This window comes from Erpetoichthys calabaricus, chromosome 4 (assembly GCF_900747795.2).
Source record: "Erpetoichthys calabaricus chromosome 4, fErpCal1.3, whole genome shotgun sequence".
In the NCBI taxonomy this organism is placed as follows: Eukaryota; Metazoa; Chordata; class Cladistia; order Polypteriformes; family Polypteridae; genus Erpetoichthys; species Erpetoichthys calabaricus.
Genome location: NC_041397.2, coordinates 120714228 through 120739666, shown reverse-complemented (window position 1 = coordinate 120739666; position 25439 = coordinate 120714228). Strand labels below are relative to the sequence as shown.

The 25439-nt window shown below is 36.1% G+C and overlaps 1 protein-coding gene across 2 annotated transcripts in view; it reads right to left on the bottom strand.

Annotated features, from left to right (window-relative positions):
- nme7 (NME/NM23 family member 7) overlaps positions 1-25439 on the bottom strand; it is a 238836-nt gene that overhangs the window by 185012 nt on the left and 28385 nt on the right. For both annotated transcript variants that reach the window (XM_051926129.1, XM_051926130.1), the window contains exons 2-4: positions 17586-17693; positions 15512-15678; positions 14586-14696 (exon numbers count right to left, since the gene is read on the bottom strand). In XM_051926129.1, coding sequence (XP_051782089.1) covers positions 14586-14696; positions 15512-15678; positions 17586-17693 — 386 coding nt within the window. The remainder of the gene's footprint in view (positions 1-14585; positions 14697-15511; positions 15679-17585; positions 17694-25439) is intronic.

The window sequence follows — 25439 nt, the reverse complement described above, 5'->3', positions numbered from 1 at the left end:
TTCATATATACATATATACATACATACATAGTGCGTTGTAACACGGGCTGTGATTGTTACATGGGAGGGAGACGACAAATCACAGCTTCCCGCTTTCTAATCGGGCCTGTGATTGGTGCTTTGACTGATGCCTAGATCCCACAGTATGTCCCTTTAGGAGAGGCGTTAGGCAAGTGTAATTGAATAGTGGTGCTGCAAGTTTAGCTTTACACCTGTTTTTAAGGCTTATTGACTGAAAGGGTCTTTCATGAAAAAACTTGGGGCTTTGGTACAGGATACACCCTCCACAAGTTAAGGAAGTAAAAATAAAGGTATATATTTCTGTTTTATTTAAACCTTTTAAGTTTGTATGCGGGCGGCATGGTGGCGCAGTGAAAGGTGCCAGGTAGGAGACCCGGGTTCGCTTCCCTGCGTGGAGTTTGAATGTTCTCCCCATGTCTGTCTGGGTTTCCTCCGGGTACTCCGGTTTCCTCTCACAGTCCAAAGACATGCAGGTTAGGTGCATTGGTGATTCTAAATTGTCCCTGGTGTGTGGGTGTGTGCGCCCTACGGTGGGCTGGCACCTTGCCCGGGGTTTGTTTCCTGCCTTGTGCCCTGTGTTGGCAGGGATTGGCTCCTGTATTTAGGATATAGCAGGTTGGATAATGGATGGATGGACATCTGTATGCATAGCCCTATTTGCCCATTTTCATTTTTTTTCTTTCTTCAGTAATATTTCAGCAAACCCGGAGCTTGTCAGTTCAAATCCTGGTACTGACACCACTGTGTGACCCTGAGGAAGTCACTTCACCTGCCTGTGCTGCAAAAAACAAAAGTAATGTAACAAATTGTACCTCAGATGTTGCAAGTTGCTGGAATAACGGCATAAGTAAAATAGATAAATATGTATTATACACATAGGAACTATTAATTTATTTTCAGTTAAGTCATCTGCAGCAAACATTTATAAATGAGGGTTTCTCCTTTTAGATAGAGATATATATATATTTGCAAACTGTTTCTTCTTCATTGACGTTTTCTCTTGGAGAGCTTTTTTCAATTCATTGAAAATTAAAGCAGCAGCTGCCAAAATATGTAGCTTTCTTATTAATTTTTCAACATTGTGTAAAATAAATTTATAAAGTAACATAAAAGGTTTAAATACTGGTTATCCTTTTACACTAAAATATTACTAAAGAGATACAAAAAAAGTAAAATGCATATGTTCTTTTTCTTTAAGGAGATTAAATATTACTGAAGAAAGAAAAAAAAACTAAAACAGCCAAATGGGGCTATGCATACGAACTTAAAAGGTTTAAATGAAACAGAAATATATACTTTTATTTTTACTTCCTTAACTTGTGGAGGGTGTATCCTGTAGCAAAGCCCTAACTTTTTTCGTGAAAGGTCGTTTCAGTCAATAAGTCTTAAAAACAGGTGTAAAGATATTGACAATAAGCTACGCAAACCCACCAAGACATGGAATCGTTTAAATCAAGTATCATTACATCTTCCTTTCTTAAAGAGAAGTAAGGCAGTACTTATAAGCTTACATATATATATAGACATACATACATATATTATATATATATATATATTATATATATATATATATATATATATAATATATATATATTATATATATATATATATTATATATATAATATATATATATTATATATATAATATATATAATATATATATATTATATATATTATACATATAATATATATATATATATTATATATATAATATATATATATATATATAATATATATATATATATAATATATATATATATATATATAAATCCCCGCGAAGTACTGCTTTTAAATTTTTATTAAGAAGAAAAGCTTTTTAAATTGAGGGAAAATATCCCAAAAACAATTTTTTAAGGATCTGTTTTTTTGTGAAGCAGCCTTAACACAGCTTTTCCGCTGTTTTATAAAGGAACGCCATATAAGGTCTTCCTTTTTCCTTGCTTCGCCAAGGAAGGAGCCTTTTTATTAAATCCAAGGGTTCTTCGCTTTTTTTTTTGTTCGTTTATTACGATTGTTATAGTTCTGTTTGTATACCACGTTGTCAGTTCAGCACTCCGGTTGTAATATGACCAAGCCGTGCAAGCTTACTGTTAAGAATGCAACGTATAGTTGTACAGGAGAAAAGCAATCTTGCCTGAAATCAATGGCAACCTTTTGTAGGTCTATGAACTTAATTTAAACTTTAGGTTTACACGGTGCTTTCTTTCCGAAGTACCTGCACTCATGAATATGTCTGTATGCGTCAGTCGCTCAAATCCCCGCGGTTCGCACCGGCGAAGTACTGCTTTTAAATTTTTATTAAGAAGAAAACCTTTTAAAATTGAGGGAAAATATACCAATAACAGTTTGTTAAGGATCTGTTTTTTTGTGAAGCTGCCTTCACTCGAGTGATCACTTCGAGCTTTAAGCCTGAGAAATCACCCCGTAAATGCACACGTTTAATTGCACATCTGTTAATATGTATACTTACACAGTATTAAAAGACACTCAACAATTACACAGTATTAAAAGACACTCAACAATTAACATCATTTACCTTCGTTCCCGTGTTTGACTCGTTCTGTAAATCTCTTCCTTGTTTTCAGTTCACGTGATTACATAGGAGGCGTAATACGTGATGACGCGATACGTGACTCCGCCTCCTCCATTAGAGTATATGGACAAAAAACAGGTTCCAGTTATGACCATTACGCATAGAATTTCGAAATGAAACCTGCCTAACTTTTGTAAGTAAGCTGTAAGGAATGAGCCTGCCAAATTTCAGCCTTCTACCTACACGGGAAGTTGGAGAATTAGTGATGAGTGAGTCAGTCAGTCAGTGAGTCAGTCAGTGAGGGCTTTGCCTTTTATTAGTATAGATTCCTTGAATCCTGCATCAAGTCTATGTTGTGGGAAATGCTGGGATTTCTCTTAAACTTCAGGATTTTGGCAAAGGGAAGTAGATTTATGCAAAAATTCATTAATATTTGGAGCTATTACCTATTTCCTCTATCCTCAATAATGTTCTTGGCTATACCAAAGTGAAATAGGTCCAAAGGTGTGGTATTACCAACACCATACTCAATACTAGGTATGGTGACTGTTTGCTGTCTTGTCTTTGAACCAAACATATCTTTTGGAATTGAGACCCAAAGGTTCTCCCTTGGTCTCATCAGACCTTACAACATTTTCCCACATGATGTTCAGTGATTGAACATGTCTTCTTGCAAGTTATGCAAACTTGACTGTTCTTTTTGTGAGAAATAACTTCTTTGTGGCCACCATACCACATAGTTGTTGCTGAGAATACATAAAATGCTTGCAATATGCAGAAGGTGGCCTGTTACTGCTTTAGATTTCTGCAGTTTCTTTAAGACTGCATTGAACTCTTGGCACTCTTCCTGATGAGCTCTCTCCTTGCCAGGTCATCAAATTGGAGGAATGTCTGTGTGAGGCTATATTTCCTTCACTTCTTAATGATGGTCTTCTCAGCATTCTTTGAGATGTGTAATACCTGTGAAATTCTTTCATATCTTTGTTGCAAGTACCTCTTTTTAACTTGTTTTGGACTCGTTTTGGATATCTCGGTACTCTGCAAACAAGGAACCTTCATGAAATAATACAGAAATGTGTAATTTTATTTAGGGCTATTCAGAATCACTAAAATTGGATGTTAGATGAGGGAAACTTACCTTTGTACATGATTTGAAATATGAATAAAACCTAATCTGAACATAGTTACATTCTCCATTATAAAGACTCTGTGCACATGTATACAGCTTATTTGTCCCCAAAAGTAAATATTGTTGGTCACAAGATGTGAAAAGGACTAAAATAAATGACTTTACCTTTCATTAAAGCACAAGGTTCACTTAGATTGAATATATTTATTTGTTCACTTAACCAAAAGGTGAGAAGAAATCACTTAAAAGCCATCCAGGCTGTTAAGAGGTAGAGAAAGAACTCTAGTCTGTTACAGACCTTGTGAAGGAGGACCTGGTATCCCCTGAACTGAGAAGAAAAAAGGCTAAATGTGACTAAGATACTAAAAAGTCAGATGTAGATATGATGAGTGCACCATATGGGCTGTGGTTCCAAAACACAGGAGCATCAGTAGGGGTAATAGTACTGGAGCAATGTTTTAATTTGTAAAGAGTTAACCTACAGCTACTGTATAGTTTTACTGTGACTGAACAGTCTATTGGATTACTGAGGGTAGTACTTAAAACTACATTGTGACCTGAAGGTAACAAAAGATAAGATGAGCCAGGCCAGCTTATGATTTTTGTGAATATAAACTTAAAATGACATAAAATTTGTTACATACAGATAAATCTGCATCTCTGATTAACAGAGCAACTAGAGGACGGGGGCACTGCTGTTCAAATTCTTTAAATCCTGCAATGCTTCTTTTGGTTACCCTCATCTTATTTTGCCTACTGAGGCTTTACCTTTCTAGTCAGTAGCAATTTTTAGATCAGTGTTGTCTTTCTCTAGTTACAGTATATCTTAACCTTTTTTGTTCTATTACCCAAGTCAAGATGAAGTGGGGAGTGGTAAGCTGTGAGGGATCACTTCTGTTGCTTCCAATTCTGTTTAATTTGTAATGTTTTGGTTTAATGAAGCACAAAACAGAATGAGTGAAAAAATTATGTTAACCTCCAAAGTGAACTGGTGATACTGGAAAGCCTGCAGTAAAATGAACTGGTGACATTAGTTGTACTTTGGAAAATACTGTCCTTTAATTGCCATACTGTATCATACTGTTACACTGTTGGGTATTTATGCCATTATTTTAAGAGCAGTTCAAAATATTAACAACATAATAAGACCAGTGTGCATACTGAGAAGAGAAAGCTACTCAGTCCAAGTTTAGTTATCTAATGATTTTGCACTTTGTCCCCAATTGAATGCATTTCCCAGTGTCCTCAAGAAATTGATAATAAATTGACTGTGATGATTAAACGCACAAATAAAGAAGTACATTTTTTCAAAATTAGTCAATACACGACATTCTGTAATCTTGATTTCTATAATGCAATGTAAGAATAAAAGATAGAAGTCGAACCTTAAGAATTATGAACTTGTATTGTTTAGAGTTCTGCATGTAAGATTTCTACATAATGCCGCCTGTTAAATCATTCAGAAATTTGTGAAGGTGAAAAACAGTTGAGGATAAGTAAGTGTCAAATTTATTAAGAAGGTACTAGAAAACAGTTAGCTGGTTGTTCAGGGTCAGAAACAATCATATTCAAGACAGGTATTAAATATTTTAGCAATGTTTTTCTTTAAGTCGTACAATAAAAAATATAGTATCAAATTTATGGAACACGGAAGTAAAAATTAATTAATCCAGGCATTCATTTTTTGAACTTGCTTAATCCATTTACAAAGGCCAGAGATACCAATCCCACCCCACTAGAACTGTGTAAAAGACAGAAAACAACCTTGGCTAAGGTACCAATACATGATCTCTTAATAAAATACATGCTGTGATTAAAAACAACAACGTATCATTTACTTTAGAGTTCAAGTTGGAAATATGAAATTGTTCAAAAAAGTACAACAAGAAACATACATTTTTACAAAAGCTGTCTACAACAAATAGTCAGATTGGCCACTAAAACAGTATGCCCCTGGAAAAATTTAAAATTAATGTATATATCAGATGTCATTTTGTCAAGAAGAGTGTACATTTATAATTAAGTTTCCTTAAGGCAGTCTATATAACAAAACCGATATACTACAGAGACAGATTACTAGTTAAAAATCAAAAATGGCACTTAACAGGTATGATTGTTAAACACAGCATTAGATATTTTGGCTTTGTCAAATCGTAATTCAACCAATGGATATCTTATCATTATCATACAACTCCAGAATTAAGAACCAGAGGGAGTTTAGGTTTTCATTTCTTCACATTGTTATTAAATTAATTACTTGTTCATTCAGATTTTTATGCAAGACAATTTTCCTAATTTTCACAGATAACTTTAAATGAATTCAATTTAAAACTACGTTAAAAATAAATTTTATTCTGATGCTAGGAAACATGCTACATTTTGCAAGGAAATACCAGTAAAGACTTGTGAAAAAACAAGAAAGTAATGAAGGAGATAAACAAAAGAATGAGATGATCTGTCCCTTAAGACAGGGAACCAAATGATGAACTTCCCTGCATTACATACACCCAAACTGTAGTTACGTTAAGCACTTTATCTAGAATGATGAAAAAGGCAAGTACAGTTTAACAATATTGTTACACAACTGCAAATACTCCTACCTTGACTCCTACCAGTGAAAAATATTTTGCATTTCTTCTTAATTAAAATTACTTTTTTAAAGAAGGACAGCGTTCTAAAAATTAACCATCTGTAATACTTTAATTGCTTTGTGTTGTGTTATTAGATGTCAGAATCAATATTAAGTAGAGAAGTTCCTACATAAACTTATCTGAGGAATTAAAACTACAATTTTAATACTTGGCCTAATATATGGGCAGACCGGTGACTCTCATGCTAGGGATCTGTGCCAGTAATCGAAAGGTTGCCAGTTTGAAGCCTGTAAACACAAGAAGTGACTCTACTCTATTGGGCTCTTGAGTAAGGCCCTTAACCTGCAACTGCTTCGTCCCAAATATGACATTAATCTGCATTCAGCCCTGCAAGCAGGTCCTTCAGCTTAAAGGAAAAACCTAGGGGTTGGTGGCAGGATTGATACTCCAGCCACTGTAAAAAAACCTCACACTGTTCCAGTGTGGTGCTGAGGTGTCACCTGCTGTACTCAGGTCCCAATCCATGTGCTTCATTGTGTGGTGGGTGCAGAAATGCACTATCAGTGCATGCTCCCAACCTAGTATATAATTTTACAAAATTAGTATATTATATAATATGACATGTGACAGAGAGGTGCAGTTGTTAGTACTGTTGTCTCACAAACCTATGGTCCTGGGCTCAAATCCTGGCTAAATCACTATTAAGTGACCATGGGTTCTATGAAAATTCTGACGTCTTCCCAGATGTTAAAGTTTTGTATGTTAGGATCACTGAGAAGCAAATCTGGGTACCTACATACTATGTTTTGGCAATTCCAGGTTTATAAAAATGAATAGATAGATATAAAGTCAAGATTTAAGACATCTGATAAACATAAGATGATTTACTAGTTTAGTATGATAAAGAGAAAAGAAACAAATATTACTGCAAATATTAAAACATAAAGAGGTTTATTAAATAAAATAGTTAAATTTTTTTAATTTAAAATTAAAAAGCATTACCAATAACTGAACTTGCATATATTGTAATGGCAAAAAGGGGAAAAACAGAATAAAGGTGTAATGAATGATTTACATTTAATAAAATAGAAGCTATTATAATAGCATGTTTCATTGTAGATACCAATTATTTTTCTTCCAAGACACCACCTAAAAATTAACAAAGCAAATGTTGAGGCAACAAATTATGTTTACATTTAACTATTTCTGATAATGTCTGTGGCATTTGCATGTTTTCACAGGGTTTGAAACATTTTTTCCAGGAACTCTACATCCCTTTAACAACAAAAAGACACGCAGGTTAGTTGATCTGATGACTACTAATTGGCCAATTGTGGGTTAGCGTGTCTCATATTCTTCATTAATTTGCAATCATTATTAATGTCTAATTTTCTCTAGTTTCCTTTCCTGAATTCTGTGGTAGCACTGTGAAACTGCTTGTAATGTTTGAAAGGAAGAAAATACACGTGCTGTTGATGAGACCCAAGGCATTGAATCTTTAAGAACGAACCTTTAAAAATAACAGGAACTACTTCATCCATCCATCCATTTTCCAACCCGCTGAATCCGAACACAGGGTCACGGGGGTCTGCTGGAGCCAATCCCAGCCAACACAGGGCACAAGGCAGGAAACAATCCTGGGCAGGGTGCCAACAGGAACTACTTGCACACATTAATGTTAAATAGAACAACAAATCTATCTATCTAAATGTGGGCTGGGCATTCTTTTGCTCTTGAAACTGCTGCAAATTTTGAATCTTGGTGGGTTTTTGTCATCCTCCCTAGAAATATGACCATAGCATCAGACTTTTTTCTTTGGTTCCATGCAAGCCACTTTGATCTACGTCCTTTATATGAAAAAGTGCTATAGAAATAAAAATGTTGTTGTTGTTTTGTAATGTTCAGGCACACTATCCAGGGTTAGCTCCTGCCTTGTACTTGTACTTTAGAATTAGACTATATAAGTTAAAAACTAAACTCAAAACAATGAATGCATGGACATTTAACATACAGTAGTGCCTGACAATAAACAATATTTTGATTTCTTCTTTCAACAAGTATGTAACAATTTTCTCCCAGCTCAGATTCTAGAATAAGTAATGCAATTAATCCTCAAATCTAGAATAACTTGCCAAGTCTGACCTTGTGATTTTTTGGTAGACATAGAAAATGCTCTATAGGGTTACTGGGGATTATAATGGTTTTTTAACCTACTATATTGACTATACATATCTGTATCATTTTCAGACAAGGCCCAGTTTATTAGAGTAAAGAGAACATTGCATCCAAAATAATTGTATTTTCTTCATTTCACAATGGTTTTTGTCATTCAAGATGAAGTTCAGTTTACCAATTGATTCAATTCCTTAAGAAGTTGCTATTTGGTAAATTGATGGATTTGAGAAATACACCTTCTTTCAAGACTTCTTATGGAACTGCTTTTCAGATTAACTACTCAACATATAGCCATAAGGAAAGGATTTCAGAGGTACTGTTTATGGGATATGCTTAATAGTAGTGCTGGGAGGTATACCGGTTCATACTGAAAACCGTTTTTTATTGTTGTTATGGTATGGATTTTTCTTATACCGCAATACCGGTTTAAATAGCCTAAACCACGTTCGGAATGTGGTGCAGCGGGAAAATGTTTAAGGGGGGGCCTTTTTTACTGCTACACCGCTAAACACGCATGCAGCGGAATACATGTGTTAGTGGAGGTATTGAGCGGTGAAAATGGACAGAGAACATTCTGAAACTGAAGCTGTAGCAGATGATAAAGTTGAACATAATGACACAGAAGAACTTTTGCCAAAAAAAGGAGCCGTGTCTGTTGTCTGGAGATTTTGGTTTTAAAAGGTCAGATGTGGATCAAACAACTATTTACTGCAGGCATGTCAAACACGCGGCCTTGAATTTGTACAAAATGATTACTATCGTTTGTGATTGAATCATTCTGCATCTTCGGTGTTACTTATTGACTTTTCTTACTTCTGCCTTCTGACAAAAGCGTGTTTTCCCATGGCATTACGGTACCGGAAACGTCATCTGCTGGTATAGCCATGAGCCTTGACCAAAGTTAATGAGCCACAGTGTCACAACTGAAGTGCTAGGCTGCAGCAGCGGGCAGCAGGGGTGGCCTTAGGCATGTGCAAACTGTGCACCTGCACAGTGCCGCCAAATCCCAGGGGCCGCCATGCCAATATATATTGAATATAAAACAGAAAGAAAATAACGACACAGCTGATGGCAATGTGGCCGAAAAACATTGTGTTTTTTGTTAATTAGTACGCTGTATTTACGTATGTCGCTAGAGTCGGAGCAGTAAGCTATATGTAGTATTATAACGTTCTGCCATAATGAGAATATCATGGGCCGCAATTTGGTTTTCAAGTTACAGACACGCGTATATAGAAGCATGTCACGAGCACGAGGCGGCTATGCAGTGTCCGCAACGGATGTGGCCATCCACCGTGCATAAGATACCGTATTGACATTGCCAGGCGAAGGGGCCACTGATTCTTTCTCTGCCCAGGGCCGCCACGAGCCTAGAGCCGCCCCTGCTAAGGCTACACTACTGTCTGGGCTGCTGAGACTGGCCACTGGGCAGAACTGACCATCACGAGTAGTAATAGCCCACATATTTTCACGTTTTTTTGCTCTAGTTTCATGTCATTTTGTGCTAGTATTGTAACAAACAGTTAGTGCAGACTACAGCTGAAGATCTGAAGTGGACGCGAGAAGTTTGTGAGTTGTTTATTAACATATTTTTGTGATTTTGAGTTTGTAAAATTATTGTAGGTCATGTGGCTTTTTGCATATTGGCTTATTTTACAATATAAACTTTGAAGTAAACTTAGTAAAGTAAAATTAGATTTTTGGAGGATTTGTTTTCCAACTTGAATTACTGAGCAATGAATTCAGTGAGCATTTTTGTGATTTCAGTTCACACAAACAGGGCATTGCGCTGTTCTCTTACAATGTTAAGAATGCGCCTGAGAATATCCAAATGGAATTGATTGAAGTGCAGTCAGATTCTATTCTGAAGGCAAAATACAACGAAGTTGGTGTGCCAGGCTTGTATGCTTACCTGCCACCCTCGTATGTGCAGATCCGTAAGTTGGCATCGAGAGTACTGTCTATGTTCGGAAGCACTTACCTTTGTGAGCAAATGTTTTCGTTAATGAAAGCTACCAAAACACCACATCGCTCAAGACTTACCATCGAGCACCTTTCATCCCTCACAAAAGTTGCAGCTGCACAAGATTTCAAACCTAATATTGACAAACTGGTTACTAACAAGAGATGCCAAGTGTCGGGACAAAAGAAATAAATCTCACACTGTAAGGCTCCTATATAAGCAATGAATATAATATAATGAATATCAAGACACTATATAAAAGCGGTCGGGATTGTCCTTCTGTCCCATGAGTGCAAAGCGTAGCGGTATTCCGCTTATCACAGACTTACTACTTGTGGCTTGCGGTACGAAGCGACACGATGTGAGCAGAGTTCTGGTGCTCCCATCGTTCCCTTGCTTTTGTGCGCGATGCGCTGGAAAAATAGACAAAATTATGTCTCTGGAAATAATTAATGTTGATGGAGTACAAATGCCTCACCGCGTAGTAAATATCAGGGGAGATGGTGCTTGCTTATTCTTATCTATAGCTTATTTAGTGCATGAAACTCCGTCTTTAGCGGTACAGATTCGGGCTGACATTGTATGACATGTTTTAAGTAATTGGTCAAGGTTTCAGCCATTTACAATGATGCCGTCAGGAATCTCTTATACAAATGAGCTTCAGTATCTCACTGAAATGTCAAAGTGTCAAACTTATGGTACCATTTCTGAGCTAATGGCAGCAGGAGAGTTGTTCCCCTATGAGTTTCAAGTATATTATTATATACTCCAAGTTTGGACAGGCACTTGAGGGGATAAAAAAAAACTTAGGTTTTCGGGAGATGTTTTGAATGGGCACTTTGATGTTCCCCTTCCCTACACTTTCAGTACATGCCTGATGTACACATGGAGTGCACACAAATTGAGGATAAAAATCGGTCGCCTTAAAAGGCGGGTGAGCCTAGTAATATAATAAGGACCTAGCTAAGAGGCTAAGACTCTAATTCTACGCTGTTGTATGGAGACTGTATGGAAATAAATTGCTTTTCTTTAAACTTTAAGTGCTACATTTTTTAAAGTTTTCAGTACTGGAAAGAAAGCTACAGTAACTTTGTATAATAGTATAATAGTATTTGTTACAGTGCGGCCCGCTGACGCATGTATGGCAGTCGAAGCGGCCCACCAATGGTAGTGAGTTTGACATGCCTGATTTACTGCAAATGCTGTGGAGCTAAAGTTGTCGCCGGAGGCAGCAACATGAGCAATTTGCTGCACCACCTTAATCGCAAACATGCTTTGGAGTACCATGAATGTATGGAACTAAGATTGGCACCCTCCACGTCCTCAGGTAAAACTGAAAAAGCTAGAGGACAAATGAGTCAGACATTACTTGTAGACACATTTGCTAGAGGTACTGCCTACGACAAAAAAAGCAAGCGGTGGATCGAGATAACCAACACCATTACAATCCATATAGCTAACGTGTCAGTGGAAAGAGTTTGATAACATTAACAGAAAGTGTAGTTGGTTTACAAAAAATATTTACTCTTTATTCCTTTTCTAAGACATGTTCAGTGCAATACAACTTTTGACAAGCACTATTGAATATTGAAGTCTAAATGCCTGTTTGAATGGTTAAAAATAAGTTGTCAAAATTACAGTTTAAGTTGTTTGCAAAATTTGTTCAATAAAAAGGCTATATTTTGACTGCAACTGTCATGCAATGTGATTCCTTCTCTTCATTAGTGCCACCCCTTGAAAACTATCACTTTATGGGGCCATGCAAACCTGTATTAATACTTTTGTACACATTAAAAAAATTTTTGTACAATGTACAATTCTCATGACAGTGGAACAGGTTATTCTTAGCCAGTCTACTGCAGTAATTACAGTGGAAAATGTGGTTAACATCCACTCATGCATGGAGAAAAAAACACAGTTAAATACCGTGAAACTGGTATAATTTTGAAAAATACCGTGATATAGAATTTTGGCCATACTGCCCAGCCCTACATAATAGAACAGTCCACAAAATGCCTACTATCAAACTAATTATGAATAAGCCCTAACATAGTTCTGGAATAACCCATTTTTATATATATCATGTTTTACATACATTTTTACATCTGTTAGAATGTAGTAATTGATTAAATATGAGCCTAAAATTGAATTTCACCTATGTCTTGATTTGAGTATTACTTCCACCTAAGAGAAATTTGATTCAAATTTGAGATGTCTGTGGTGTTGAGTCATGTTCTACCCAGGATTTTGCAGTGTTTTTTTTCGGAAATTTGTTTACTTCTGAAATTTCTAAAAACTTTCCAGGTATGGCAGCATATGTAACCATGTGCAGAACAGACAGGCTTAGCTACTGCTTTTGTCACATTGTTCATATCTGATGAATAGAAGTCATGATATTTCTAAGAAAGAAATTATAAGAATATAAAAAAACTTGTAAGAGAGATTTTTTACAAGAACTGGTTACAGTTTGTTTACCAGAAACAGTGCGGAGATTGTAGAATTTAATAATTTGCATCAATTTGATACAAGTGGATCCATATAGAGACCAGGCATGCATGTACCAGGACATGCACTGAGTGTTAGGTGTTTGCCTGTTATATAACTAATTGCATATCTATTACTTAAACTTCCACTTTCATGAGCATGTGGGTTTATGGATCACGTAGAGTGACTCTCTTACACTAGTGTACAACAATATAAGAGAACTATTTTAAGATGTTAAACAAGTTTGGATTTCTGCAGTTTAGGCTTGCAACAAGCTTTGAAAATCTCTTTACATTATCTAGCTGGAGTTACATGGGAAGGATAGCTAATGTATTGTTTTTACAAAGATCACTCTCTATACTGTTCCTTATAATACAAATGCATATTATTTAAAATATGAAATATAACTGTATCTTTGTGAATGCTTCTAAATATCTTATTAAATATTTTAACATTTTATTTCTGTACCGTGGGATGATTTTCCTCTCTTTAAGAGTAAAACATTATAAATGAAGATGATATGAGGTCTCAAGGGTTATACAGGCTTAGGAGTTTTATTACAAATACTTTCTGATAATGTTACAATTATTCATGCATTTCAGCATTCAGATATCCAACTTTTTTTTGTGAGAAAAAACAATAGTTATGTTTTATTAAAATGGTTTGTATGCTTGCCTAAGTATTTTATAATTATAATTTTTAAAACAGTTTTAAGTAATTGTATTTCCAAAAATAAAAGTTGTTAAAATGCAAAAGGAAAACATTGTTTTCATTTCATTATAACTTTAAATAATTTGTCACCAAAAATGTGGCATTCCGAAATAATGATCAAAAGTGAATATTGTTTATTTTCCTCTAAATTGGTTTATATTTGTCTTTGTACACCAGTCTAGATCTTCATTTCCATATTTTAATAAATACTTTTAAATGTGAAAAGATATTTAATTTTCACACAAAAAAATTAAGATTGAGATTGTACCTGTTCTGGCTCTTTCCTGACTGAAATAAAACATAGCAGCTAAACACCCTGAATAACTATAAGGTTTAAGTTAGTCAGATCCTACCACTACTAGGATGGAAAACCAATTAACCTTTTAAGCACTTCATACCTGTGGTCCCACTTTAACTGCTTTAATAGTAATGATCATGATTTTGCAATCTGCAACGAAGGAATATATTTGAAATAAGCCTTCAATAAGGCTCCATTATGTATTATTAAGTCATAGCAAACCAAGGAGATACTTGAGGATCATTATCGTTTTCATTCAATCCAAAAGCCTCTAAACATGGTCTGAGGGGCAAATTACTTAAGGTGTTTTCCAAAAGCTCACTTTAATGGTATAGTACAATGCTGTAATTCTCTGCAGCTTAGAGAAAGATGTAAGCTAAAGAGGCTGCCTGAAGCTGCCTCTCAGTATTTCTGCAGATGGTTCTACTTCATGAAATAAGCTTCATTTATGTCTGCATATACTTGATAATAAGATAGATTAACTGACAGTGAAATTCTTTTACAACAAATCTGCTTAGTGGCTTGTGTGATCAACATAGGTCCTTAGAAAAATGGAAAAATATAATACATATAATTATTTGCTATAAATTAAATGAGCCCTAACAATGATTTTAAAAAGACATTTTTTAGAGTGGCATATAATTTTAAAAGAAAGAGAGCACAGATTAAGACTTTGCTTACCTTGAAAAAGTTGTCATTTTAGCTTTTGTTATGGTTAAACCTGCATCGTTGATTAGTTGAATTATTGTTCCCATTTTGGCAACAGCATCTGGCTTGATCATAGCAAGTGTTCTTTAAAATAACCAGACAAAAACATTAATAAAACTTATGGTAAAGAATGCTAAAGCAGTCTTTTTTAGAGAATTATATTCTCCTTAGTCTGTTATCTGTGCTTTTTTTTTTTTTTTGAGGAAAACACCAAGGGGTACATAGGAAGCACACGGTTTTGTTACTTAGTATTCATCACAGCTAGCCATATAGTGGCAAAATATGAGTCATCCTCTTCCCTGCACACATCTCTCTGTGCAACAGAGCTTTGAAAAAAATAATTGCTAGATTCTTCAAGATCAGTCACGACAGCAATGTTAATGAATACTTAGCCAAGAGCAAAGATTTGAATTTAAAACCAAGCAGCATCTTAACAATAAAGTCAGCAACAAATGATAATGTTTTCAAGAACAGAAAGCCACAGTAATACAGGTCATATTTACACACATTACACAATATTTGCTGCCACAGTAATTAATTTCATCATGAAAAGTATTACATATAAGCAGCAAATTAAGTCTTACATTTGATAAACATTTTCTGTTTATAATACATATAGTTTTTGCACACGACATATAAAACACAAAACAACAGAGTTACTATGCTGAAAAAGAAAAAAAGAACTGCTACATACTAAAGAGTATATGCAACTGTTGGCTGCAGAAACATTCTACTTAACACACAAAAATTGACTGAAAAAATAAATATGGAATTCATCTTTTAAAGCTAGATATTGTTTTCCAATTAAAACCTAAAAAGAAGGAAGCATCACATAGCAAACACTGGCTTTTTTTAAATTGTTAAAACATATTTTCTTCCATACAGACTTTTATTCTTACCTCTGTTTTTTGCTGCCCAGTTTACTAGCTGTATGCTGATCTCCATAATCTATTAAATGAAGTTGACGTGAAAAAATGTTCAGACGGTTTCCCACAAAAAGATCTTCTAAATGTAGACAATCATATTTTGTCCTTCTGAGAAAAATACGTTGATTTTTTACATCAAACTGCAAAAAAGGATTTCAAAATATAATCTTATTTTTATTTTATAATTTACAAAATTTGATATTTTACTAAAAGGACCATACTGAATTTCTAATTGTTTCTATTTGTATTGCTAAGTTGACCACATCACATTTCCAATCAATATAAACTATTTTATGCTTTAATTAGCAGAAGATGCAGATATTGCAAATTGTTAAATATGTGTCCATATATGGATTTATGACTATTTGCATTTTAAGTTTTCTATTAAAATGATACCTGTTTATAAAGTTCATAATGTTTTATTTACACACAATGAAAACAAAGACAAATGCCTTCTAATGTTTATCTAGCTTTTAAATATTAAGACATCTATCCATCGCAAATGTGGGTACATTGTAGCCTAAGCAGTCAGCATTGGACACAAGAAGAACCATCCCTGGGTGAAATACCAGTTGCTCACTGATGGATGGTTTGATATTCTCCTAAAAATAATCTCATATACAGAAAAACTCACAGTTTGATCTATGAATACAAGCTGTCGAAATCCTTATGCAGCTAAGCATCCAAAGTATAAGACTAATGTGTCTCAGCAGTTATTATTTCTTTAGATGCAAAAATGGCTCAAGTTGGTTGAGACATTTTACTTTTGACACATTTGTCTATACAAAATTTCCTCGGAAGTAATGAAGATAATCCAAGGGTTTCTCTGGCAAACTTTAGGTACGTACTCAAGTTGTTATTAGTTAGTTGGTGTTTTTCACCTTGCTCCTCTGTCATGGCAGAACTGTAGAGGAGTTTGACACTTTGCATCCCGGCCCGGGTATTGTTGGGACATTGCACATTGCCCCGTGCGAGTGAAAGTTTTTGCCTGGTTCTAACATTCCAAAGACATGCAGATTACTCAAATGACCGCTCTAAAGCTGGCCCCATATGTCTAAATGCATGTTTGTGGTGTTTGTGCTGGGCTGATATGCTACTATGTGCATCATGCTGCTAATACATGTTACAGTGTGCAATACTGAGTCAAATGCACCTCCCACTACATGAAACTTCTGTCGTGCACCATAAACTAAAGAGTTCCAAAACCACTTCCAAAAATGACTACCTACAGCGGGGTATACCACCAAACCCCAGCTAGAGTAAGTGCAAGAACAGAATCGTTATCAATTAAAAAAAAGATTTATTTCACAAAAAACTCTGTAACAAAATGCTAGCTCTGCACAGAACAAAAGGCAAAAAGGAGGTGCCTGTAACACAGGGCAATCTAGGCCAGCAAAGTCCCAATACATAATCCATAGACATAATTAAAATGAACTGAAAAAAATGTCATATTATGCGTAATTCACAAAAAGTACAGCTAAACACAAGTGAACTCACCTCTCCCAGACATGTTCAAAATGAACTGCCAGGAACTATGGGAGACCCTCCATATTCATAGGGCAGTTCCTTTCGGTGATAGGAAGGTGGCCTGACCTCTTGGGGGGCCACCCATAAAACACATGGAACATAACACAGACAACTTACATACATACATACAAGCAAAAACAAACAATAACGCACATAACATAAATCAAAAGAATCAAAAATAAACAAAAGAGACATAAAACATGAATCTGAATCTCAGCCAGGGAAGAAAACTGGGCTGATACATGACAATATCTATATGAAATAGAAAATACTTAACTAACTCAATTAAAATTATAATATAAAAAATAACTTAGCAAAGGTTTCTTATAATTGTGAAAAAGACAAACAATCCGTAATCCCTTAAAATAAGTTACAGAAATAAAATATTGAAGTAGTGCTAAAACATAATTTGTTTTTATTTATAATTTAAAATATATGGAAATATGTCAATGAAAATGTAAATTTGTGCCTGTAAAGCTTGATGATAAAATTACATGTTTCACTTAATGAAATATCTTACCATTTCAACTGATCCATCTTTAGGATAAAACAAAAGTTGGTAACGCCTAAGGAGTGCTGCATTTGGGTCATACCACTCTGCCAGAAAAGCAAATCTCTCTTCAACACTCTGAGAAAGAGATAAGAAGTTAAATACCTTTGCCTAAATAAAGTATATCAAATATAACCCTTACCCTACAAAATGCAATGGCACAGAGCAGGTTAACTGTCCAAATCCACAGTTTACACTATGCAGATCACATCTTTTTTCTAAAAGCAAACTTCCATCATTTGGTGAGGTATAACGTACAGATAAACTGTAGCTTTTTCAAGGACCAAATACAAAACATTAAGAAGACTGTAATACTGTTGAGGTCACTGAATTATATATTCAACACAATGAGATGCGGAGAGGCTGTTATAGCAGCACAGGGCACAAACTAAACAGATTATAATGTGTATCTTGCATTATGCTAGTTAAACTATTACATTGACATTATACTGCAATTAATTTGACAATAGTCATAACTCCATTCATCCATGAGCTTATAGTGTAGCACCCATAAGTACCAATAAACAGGTCCTGAGCTACATGAACTTAGTGCACAAACCTATCTGTAAAAAATTAAACAGAACTGTTAACTTAATTAACTATTCACCTAGATCATTATTAGAAACACACATTTTTCCTGTAGCTGGAAGTGTATTCTTCATATACAGTGCAAAATTGTGAATGTGTGAAACAGAAAGAATTGTCAATTGCAGTTTCCAAATTTTTCAGCAGTAATAGTAAATTTTGCCATTTCCTCGATACTTTAAAAGATTAAAGGAATTACTGTATGCTCAACTGGCTTAAAGCTCAATGAGACACAGCTGAATGCTACCCAAAACACAAGCACAAATGCACCTACAAGAACTTACTTTCATTGTTTCAGTGTTGCTCCTGCTTACCTGTTACAAATTAATAAATGCATTCATTCATTCATCCATATTTTAATCCATTTATTGAGTCTAGCATCAAAAATATCATTGTAGTCAATAACAGTACAATAATGCACACACACCCCATCAATCACATCATAGTTTTTGTGCTTAAATATTCAAATAGTAGGCTGCTGAAATATCAATGTTTTTCTCAACATTCTTCAGTTATGTCTATGAAAGTGTATTTCTAAAGAAGACCAAATTCCAGAAAAGCCAAATGTCTCCACTATACTCACTTTATTTATTAGAAAACTGTTAAAAGCACATGTTTATTTAATCCCCACTTTTAAAGTATGCTATTTTAAGGAACGTTCCCCTGAAAACCTTACTTTGCACTGGTTCCTGCAGTTACGTATTTACCTTTTTATGGTCATTTTCTAAAAATATACCTTTTTACTGTCATTTTAATATTTAATCTCCTTTAAGGCCAAGGTCAGAAAGACCTTGCTGTTTTGGGGTACTGTGCAACTTCATGGAAAATTTAAGCCTCATTTTTATATAGATTTTTGGCAAGATGGCCACTCCTAGAAAGACTGACTTTTATAACAATTTTTATATATTTTGGTAGTTTCCGTTTATGATGCTCCAGTGCCATAGATATGGCTTTGCAACTCGGCCTAGAATGACAGACAGACAGACAGATATTACCATTTTTTTTTACATTGTCAGGAACTTCCTTTGATCACAGCAGGATGTTCCTCTAGAGCCCTATGCGATGCTTAGGAGAGATTAATTTCAATTTAGGAACAAAGTTATTAATTTTACATGCAGGACTAAGCAAAAAATCTTCACACTTAATCCGTTTTGTAATAGACTTACTGTTTAACCAACAAACCAAACACTTGTGTTAATAAAAAAAAAAAAATTATTTATTTATAAACACAAACATTATATCAGTTGGATTTATGAATGTATATATAGATGCACAACAACACTGCAAATAAATAACACAACATAAATCTAATCTGAACGGATTTCATTCTCTCGTTCTTCCATAAAGGAGCCACAAACTTATTTCTTGTCCAAAGAATTGTTCAAGGAAATATTATTACTATGGGACTACCTTTTAAACGCTTCTGTTTTTGCTTCAGTTTTTTGATCCAGTAGCTCTTTAAAATGATACATCTTCGCCTTTTTCAAATTTACAGTAACAATATTCTTTCTCAGGGCTTGTGGCAATGACTATACAGAATACTCACGAATAAAATTAAAAGTAACATATGTTTTTGGGCTAAAATGTCAACCTTCATTACAGAAACAATAATCAATTAAGAATAACAGAAAAAATAAAAGAGTACAACAACAAAAACAGGAAAAGCAACACCTGCCTTGGACATTTTGAGCATTCCTCAAAAGTCTAGACCAGATGTGTATGTGACCTGGCATTGTCCTGCTATAAGGCCAGGGAGAAGAAAGCCCCTGATAGGTCACCCAGCTCTAACACCAGCAACATAAAGGCTGTTTCTCACTGTTCTATCACGGATGCATGCATTTGATAGTTTAAGCAGAAGGACATGCATCAGACCTGAAAGAATCTCTTAAAGATGGACCACCCTGATGTGTCAGTTGTGTTCTGGTATGGACAAATCTTGGACAGAAATCTGTACCTGGTAGCATTCTGAAACTTTGCCTGCAGTAGGAAAACAGGCAGTGGCTTAATCCATGGTAGCCGGCAACACTGACCAATGTCATGCCTGCTTGTAGCATGTTAATGGTCCTCTACCTTGATTTGGGTGACATTCAAGGCAACATGGAATGCACAAAAATTGAGCAAAAGATTTGGGTTATGGCCTTTTTTTAAGGTGACCTTATCAGGCATTGCTCCTCCTTGACCTCACTGGGTACAAAGGCATCTAAAGAGTGTGTGTTTAGCAATTTGCAGTGCCTCACTACTAAAGATGTATTAACTGTCCAGAGGTTATAAAACAAACTGGCAACCTTTTGGGAAAGTGCACAAGCTACAACTCTAGTATTAACATTTTTGAAAATGTATTTTTTCTGTATTAGTATATTTTTGTGTGACAGCACAGTCTGAAAAAACATGCAGAGTGGGAGCAAATTGTTTTAATTACCGAAAAACTGCATATAGTCTCAAAAGTTTAGCTTTGCTATTAAATTTGAAGCAAAAAACTAACAAAAGCTAAAGATTTACCTAACAGGTGATTACATTTGCTTAGGTAACACAAACAACCAAAATTACATACCTAATATATTTGCTGGTTTTACCTTAGCTACAAGAATAAAGCAATATTAGCCTTGGAAGTGTAAGTACAAAGCTTTAATGACAATTTGTCTTTTTTCCTGTGGTCTTCAGGGCCCACTGAAAGATGTCACTGGAACACACTCAAAGAGAGGATATTTTATGTTCCATTAGCCAGGTAAGTCGGTATCCACCTCTAATGTAGTTATGTAGTTACAATCTATGAGGTTTTACGTGGTGAATCTTTCTTGCTAACGTAAAAAACACCTGCTGCAAGTCAGGAATCAGTTAACCCATGCTTCAGTGGGTAAAGAGCTGATTTTACATAGTTCTGCCTTGCCTATACACCTTCCCATCCTTTAGTGAGGCTGGGCCATGCTACAGGTTGTTTTTCACTGCTGATGTTCAGCAATAGAACTCCCCTTGGAGTAGATTAATTCTCACATCTTTGTTGTAGGCCACACCCTCTATAACAGGTATTCTGCTATAGAAGCTGAACCCAAGCGGAGCTGATGCATTGAAAGAGCAAGAGTGTAGTGCTGCCTCTGGATTATAAAGGAAGGAGCGGACATTTTGACACTGGTTTCTTGGGTGTACATAAGCCCAGGCTTTTGCTTGACAACTGCTATATAGACTTATCTATCACTGTTGCTAAAACTGACAAAATAGGTGATAAAACAGTTTAGGCAAACTTGGCACGTCTGTGTATGGAATGTACCAGCAAGTGTGCATTTGATTATGATTGATGCTGCTTTAGATGATGGTGAGGCCCAGATGTTACGTATTAAGTGAAAGGCCAATTATTAAATTTCCACAGAGAAGATCAGCTCATCCTTTAGTTAGCATAAAGAATTTCATTTGGGCTCTAGTGATGGTTTGTTGCTAAGTGTGCACAAAAAGTTTGCATCTCCGCTCTGAACGTGAAAGTCTCATGCAATAAGAGGACAATGTCCCAGAGTGCTGATAACTTCACTTTGAAGAAACAAATTTACTGAAATTTAGTAAGGCAGGACAGGCATACTATAAATCAAAATATTCTATCCATGGAAAGTTGGCTTGAGTAAACGTGTTCATAAAAAAAGATTGAAGGGAATTTATATTTACCTACACATTTCTCTTGTACTAAACCTATGATACATCACCTGATTGATCTTAGACCACTATCTCATCAGCGTAAAGCACAAGTTAGGAACCAACACATATTTACTCTTACCAGGACAATTTAGAGATCCCAACTTATGCCGCATGCACATTACTGGGATGCTGAAAGAAATCAACGTACACCAAGATGGCAGGGGAAGAATCTGCAAGTACATGAACTTGTATCAGGCTATAAATTGAACCCTAGTCCCAGGAGATATGACACAGTATCACTTATCCCTTGCCTACTATTCAAATCCCATCTAGAGTGACCACAAGACCTACTGTATTTTATTTATTTAATGCTGTCATTAATAGCTTGCCACACGAGCACTGTTCACACAGTTCTAGCTAGTAGATCCTAAATGTACAGTTAGGTCCATAAATATTTGGACAGAGACAACTTTTTTATAATTTTGGTTCTGTACATCACCACAATGAATTTTAAATGAAACAACTCAGATGCAGTTGAAGTGCAGACTTTCAGCTTTAATTCAGTGGGGTGAACAAAACGATTGCATAAAAATGTGAGGCAAGTAAAGCATTTTTTTAACACAATCCCTTTATTTCAGGGGCTCAAAAGTAATTGGACAATTGACTCAAAGGCTATTTCATGGGCAGGTGTGGGCAAGTCCGTCGTTATGTCATTATCAATTAAGCAGATAAAAGGTCTGGAGTTGATTTGAGGTGTGGTGCTTGTATGTGGAAGATTTTGCTGTGAACAGACAACATGCTGTCAAAGGAGCTCTCCATGCAGGTGGAAGAAGCCATCCTTAAGCTGCGAAAACAGAAAAAACCCATCCAAGAAATTGCTACAATATTACGAGTGGCAAAATCTACAGTTTGGTACATCCTGAGAAAGAAAGCAAGCACTGGTGAACTCAGCAACGCAAAAAGACCTGGACGTCCATGGAAGACAACAGTGGTGGATGATCGCAGAATCATTTCCATGTTGAAGAGAAACCCCTTCACAACAGCCAACCAAGTGAACAACACTCTCCAGGGGGTAGGCGTGTCGATATCCAAGTCTAACATAAAGAGAAGACTGCATGAAAGTAAATACAGAGGGTACACTGCAAGGTGCAAGCCACTCATAAACCTCAAGAATAGAAAGGCTAGATTGGACTTTGCTAAAGAACATCTAATAAAGCCAGCACAGTTCTGGAAAAACATTCTTTGGACAGATGAAACCAAGATCCACCTCTACCAGAATGATGGCAAGAAAAAAGTATGGAGAAGGCGTGGAACAGCTCGTTATCCAAAGCATACCACATCATCTGTAAAACACGGTGGAGGCAGTGTGATGGCTTGGGCGTGCATGGCTGCCAGTGGCACTGGAACACTAGTGTTTATTGATGATGTGACACAGGACAGAAGCAGCCGAATGAATTCTGAGGTGTTCAGAGACATACTGTCTGCTCAAATCCAGCTAAATGCAGTCAAATTGATTGGGCAGCATTTCATGATACAGATGGACAATGACCCAAAACATACAGCCAAAGCAACCCAGGAGTTTATTAAAGCAAAGAAAAGGAAAATTCTTGAATGGCCAAGTCAGTCACCTGATCTTAACCCAATTGCGCATGCATTTCACTTGTTGAAGACTAAACTTTGGACAGAAAGGCCCACAAACAAACAGCAACTGAAAGTGGCTGCAGTAAAGGCCTGGCAGAGCATTAAAAAGGAGGAAACCCAGCATCTGGTGATGTCTATGAGTTCAAGGGTTTTCAACCAAGTATTAGAAATGAACATTTTATTTCCAGTTATTTAATTTGTCCAATTACTTTTGAGCTCCTGAAATGAAGGGATTGTGGTAAAAAAATGCTTTACTTGCCTCACATTTTTATGCAATCGTTTTGTTCACCCCACTGAATTAAAGCTGAAAGTCTGCACTTCAACTGTATCTGAGTTGTTTCATTTAAAATTCATTGTGGTAATGCACAGAACCAAAATTAGAAAAAAATTGTCTCTGTCCTAATATTTATGGACCTAACTGTATTCAGTGCAGTGACAAGGTTGGGTGAAAATAGATTAAAATGGAAAATCTTTACTAAGGAGAATTTGAAAGAATAAAGCATTGGAATTTTCTCATAGTAAAACCCATCTTATGTTCATCCTTTTTTATTTTGTTCACTTATAAGTGGCCCACACCACCAAATGTTCATTTTACCTTTTGTCATTTGCTTTTTACTATATTCATGAAAACAGGGGGCGGCACGGTGGCGCAGTGGGTAGCGCTGCTGCCTCGCACTTGGGAGATCTGGGGACCTGGGTTCGCTTCCCAGGTCCTCCTTGCATGGAGTTTGCATGTTCTCCCCGTGTCTGCGTGGGTTTCCTCCGGGCGCTCCGGTTTCCTCCCACAGTCCAAAGACATGCAGGTTAGGTGGATTGGTGATTCTAAATTGGCCCTAGTGTGTGCTTGGTGTGTGGGTGTGTTTGTGTGTGTCCTGCGGTGGGTTGGCACCCTGCCCAGGATTGGTTCCTGCCTTGTGCCCTGTGTTGGCTGGGATTGGCTCCAGCAGGCCCCCGTGACCCTGTGTTCGGATTCAGCGGGTTGGAAAATGGATGGATGGATGAAAACAGGACAACAAATTAGAGAGTTGGTACTGTTATTGAAAAGAAAAACATACTTTTGAGTAAAAAAAACTATCACATAAAATTGGAAATATAGTGGTTATTTCTTTATTGAGATTAAGTTTCGAATGTATCTTCATAGTCCTATGAAACACATGATCTTACTAACAGTAAATAATGTACATTTGCTTCTTTGTCAACTTAAAACCCAGAAATAAACAAAAGACTAAAATCTTCACATTAGTCTCAAAATGAAGGTCTTGAGTCTTCTATTACCACAGTGCTATATCATGATAAATAATACAACCTTTAACTGCTGCTCATTTCTGAGTAAGTCTAATAATTTTTTAGTTTATCAGTTTATAAAATGTATTAAAAATTATCTGAGCAATGTAAGAACAACGTGCCACTTTGTCAAAGGTAAATACAGAGATAGACTACTGCAAAAAGAATATCTAAGTCATGGCTTCAAAAATCTCATAAAGATAACTCTTTTCTATATTGTAGTGTACACATTCTCATTTTCAAGCAGTACCATCCATCCATCCATCCATTTTCCAACCCGCTGAATCCGAACACAGGGTCACGGGGGTCTGCTGGAGCCAATCCCAGCCAACACAGGGCACAAGGCAGGAAACAATCCTGGGCAGGGTGCCAACCCACTGCAGGACACACACAAACACACCCACACACCAAGCACACACTAGGGACAATTTAGAATCGCCAATCCACCTAACCTGCATGTCTTTGGACTGTGGGAGGAAACCGGAGCGCCCGGAGGAAACCCACGCAGACACGGGGAGAACATGCAAACTCCACGCAGGGAGGACCCGGGAAGCGAACCCAGGTCCCCAGGTCTCCCAACTGCGAGGCAGCAGCGCTACCCACTGCGCCACCGTGCCGCCAAGCAGTACCATGTTAATGATAAATTATAAATGTAAATATTTTTATGTTATAAACTGTTCCATTTTTTTGATT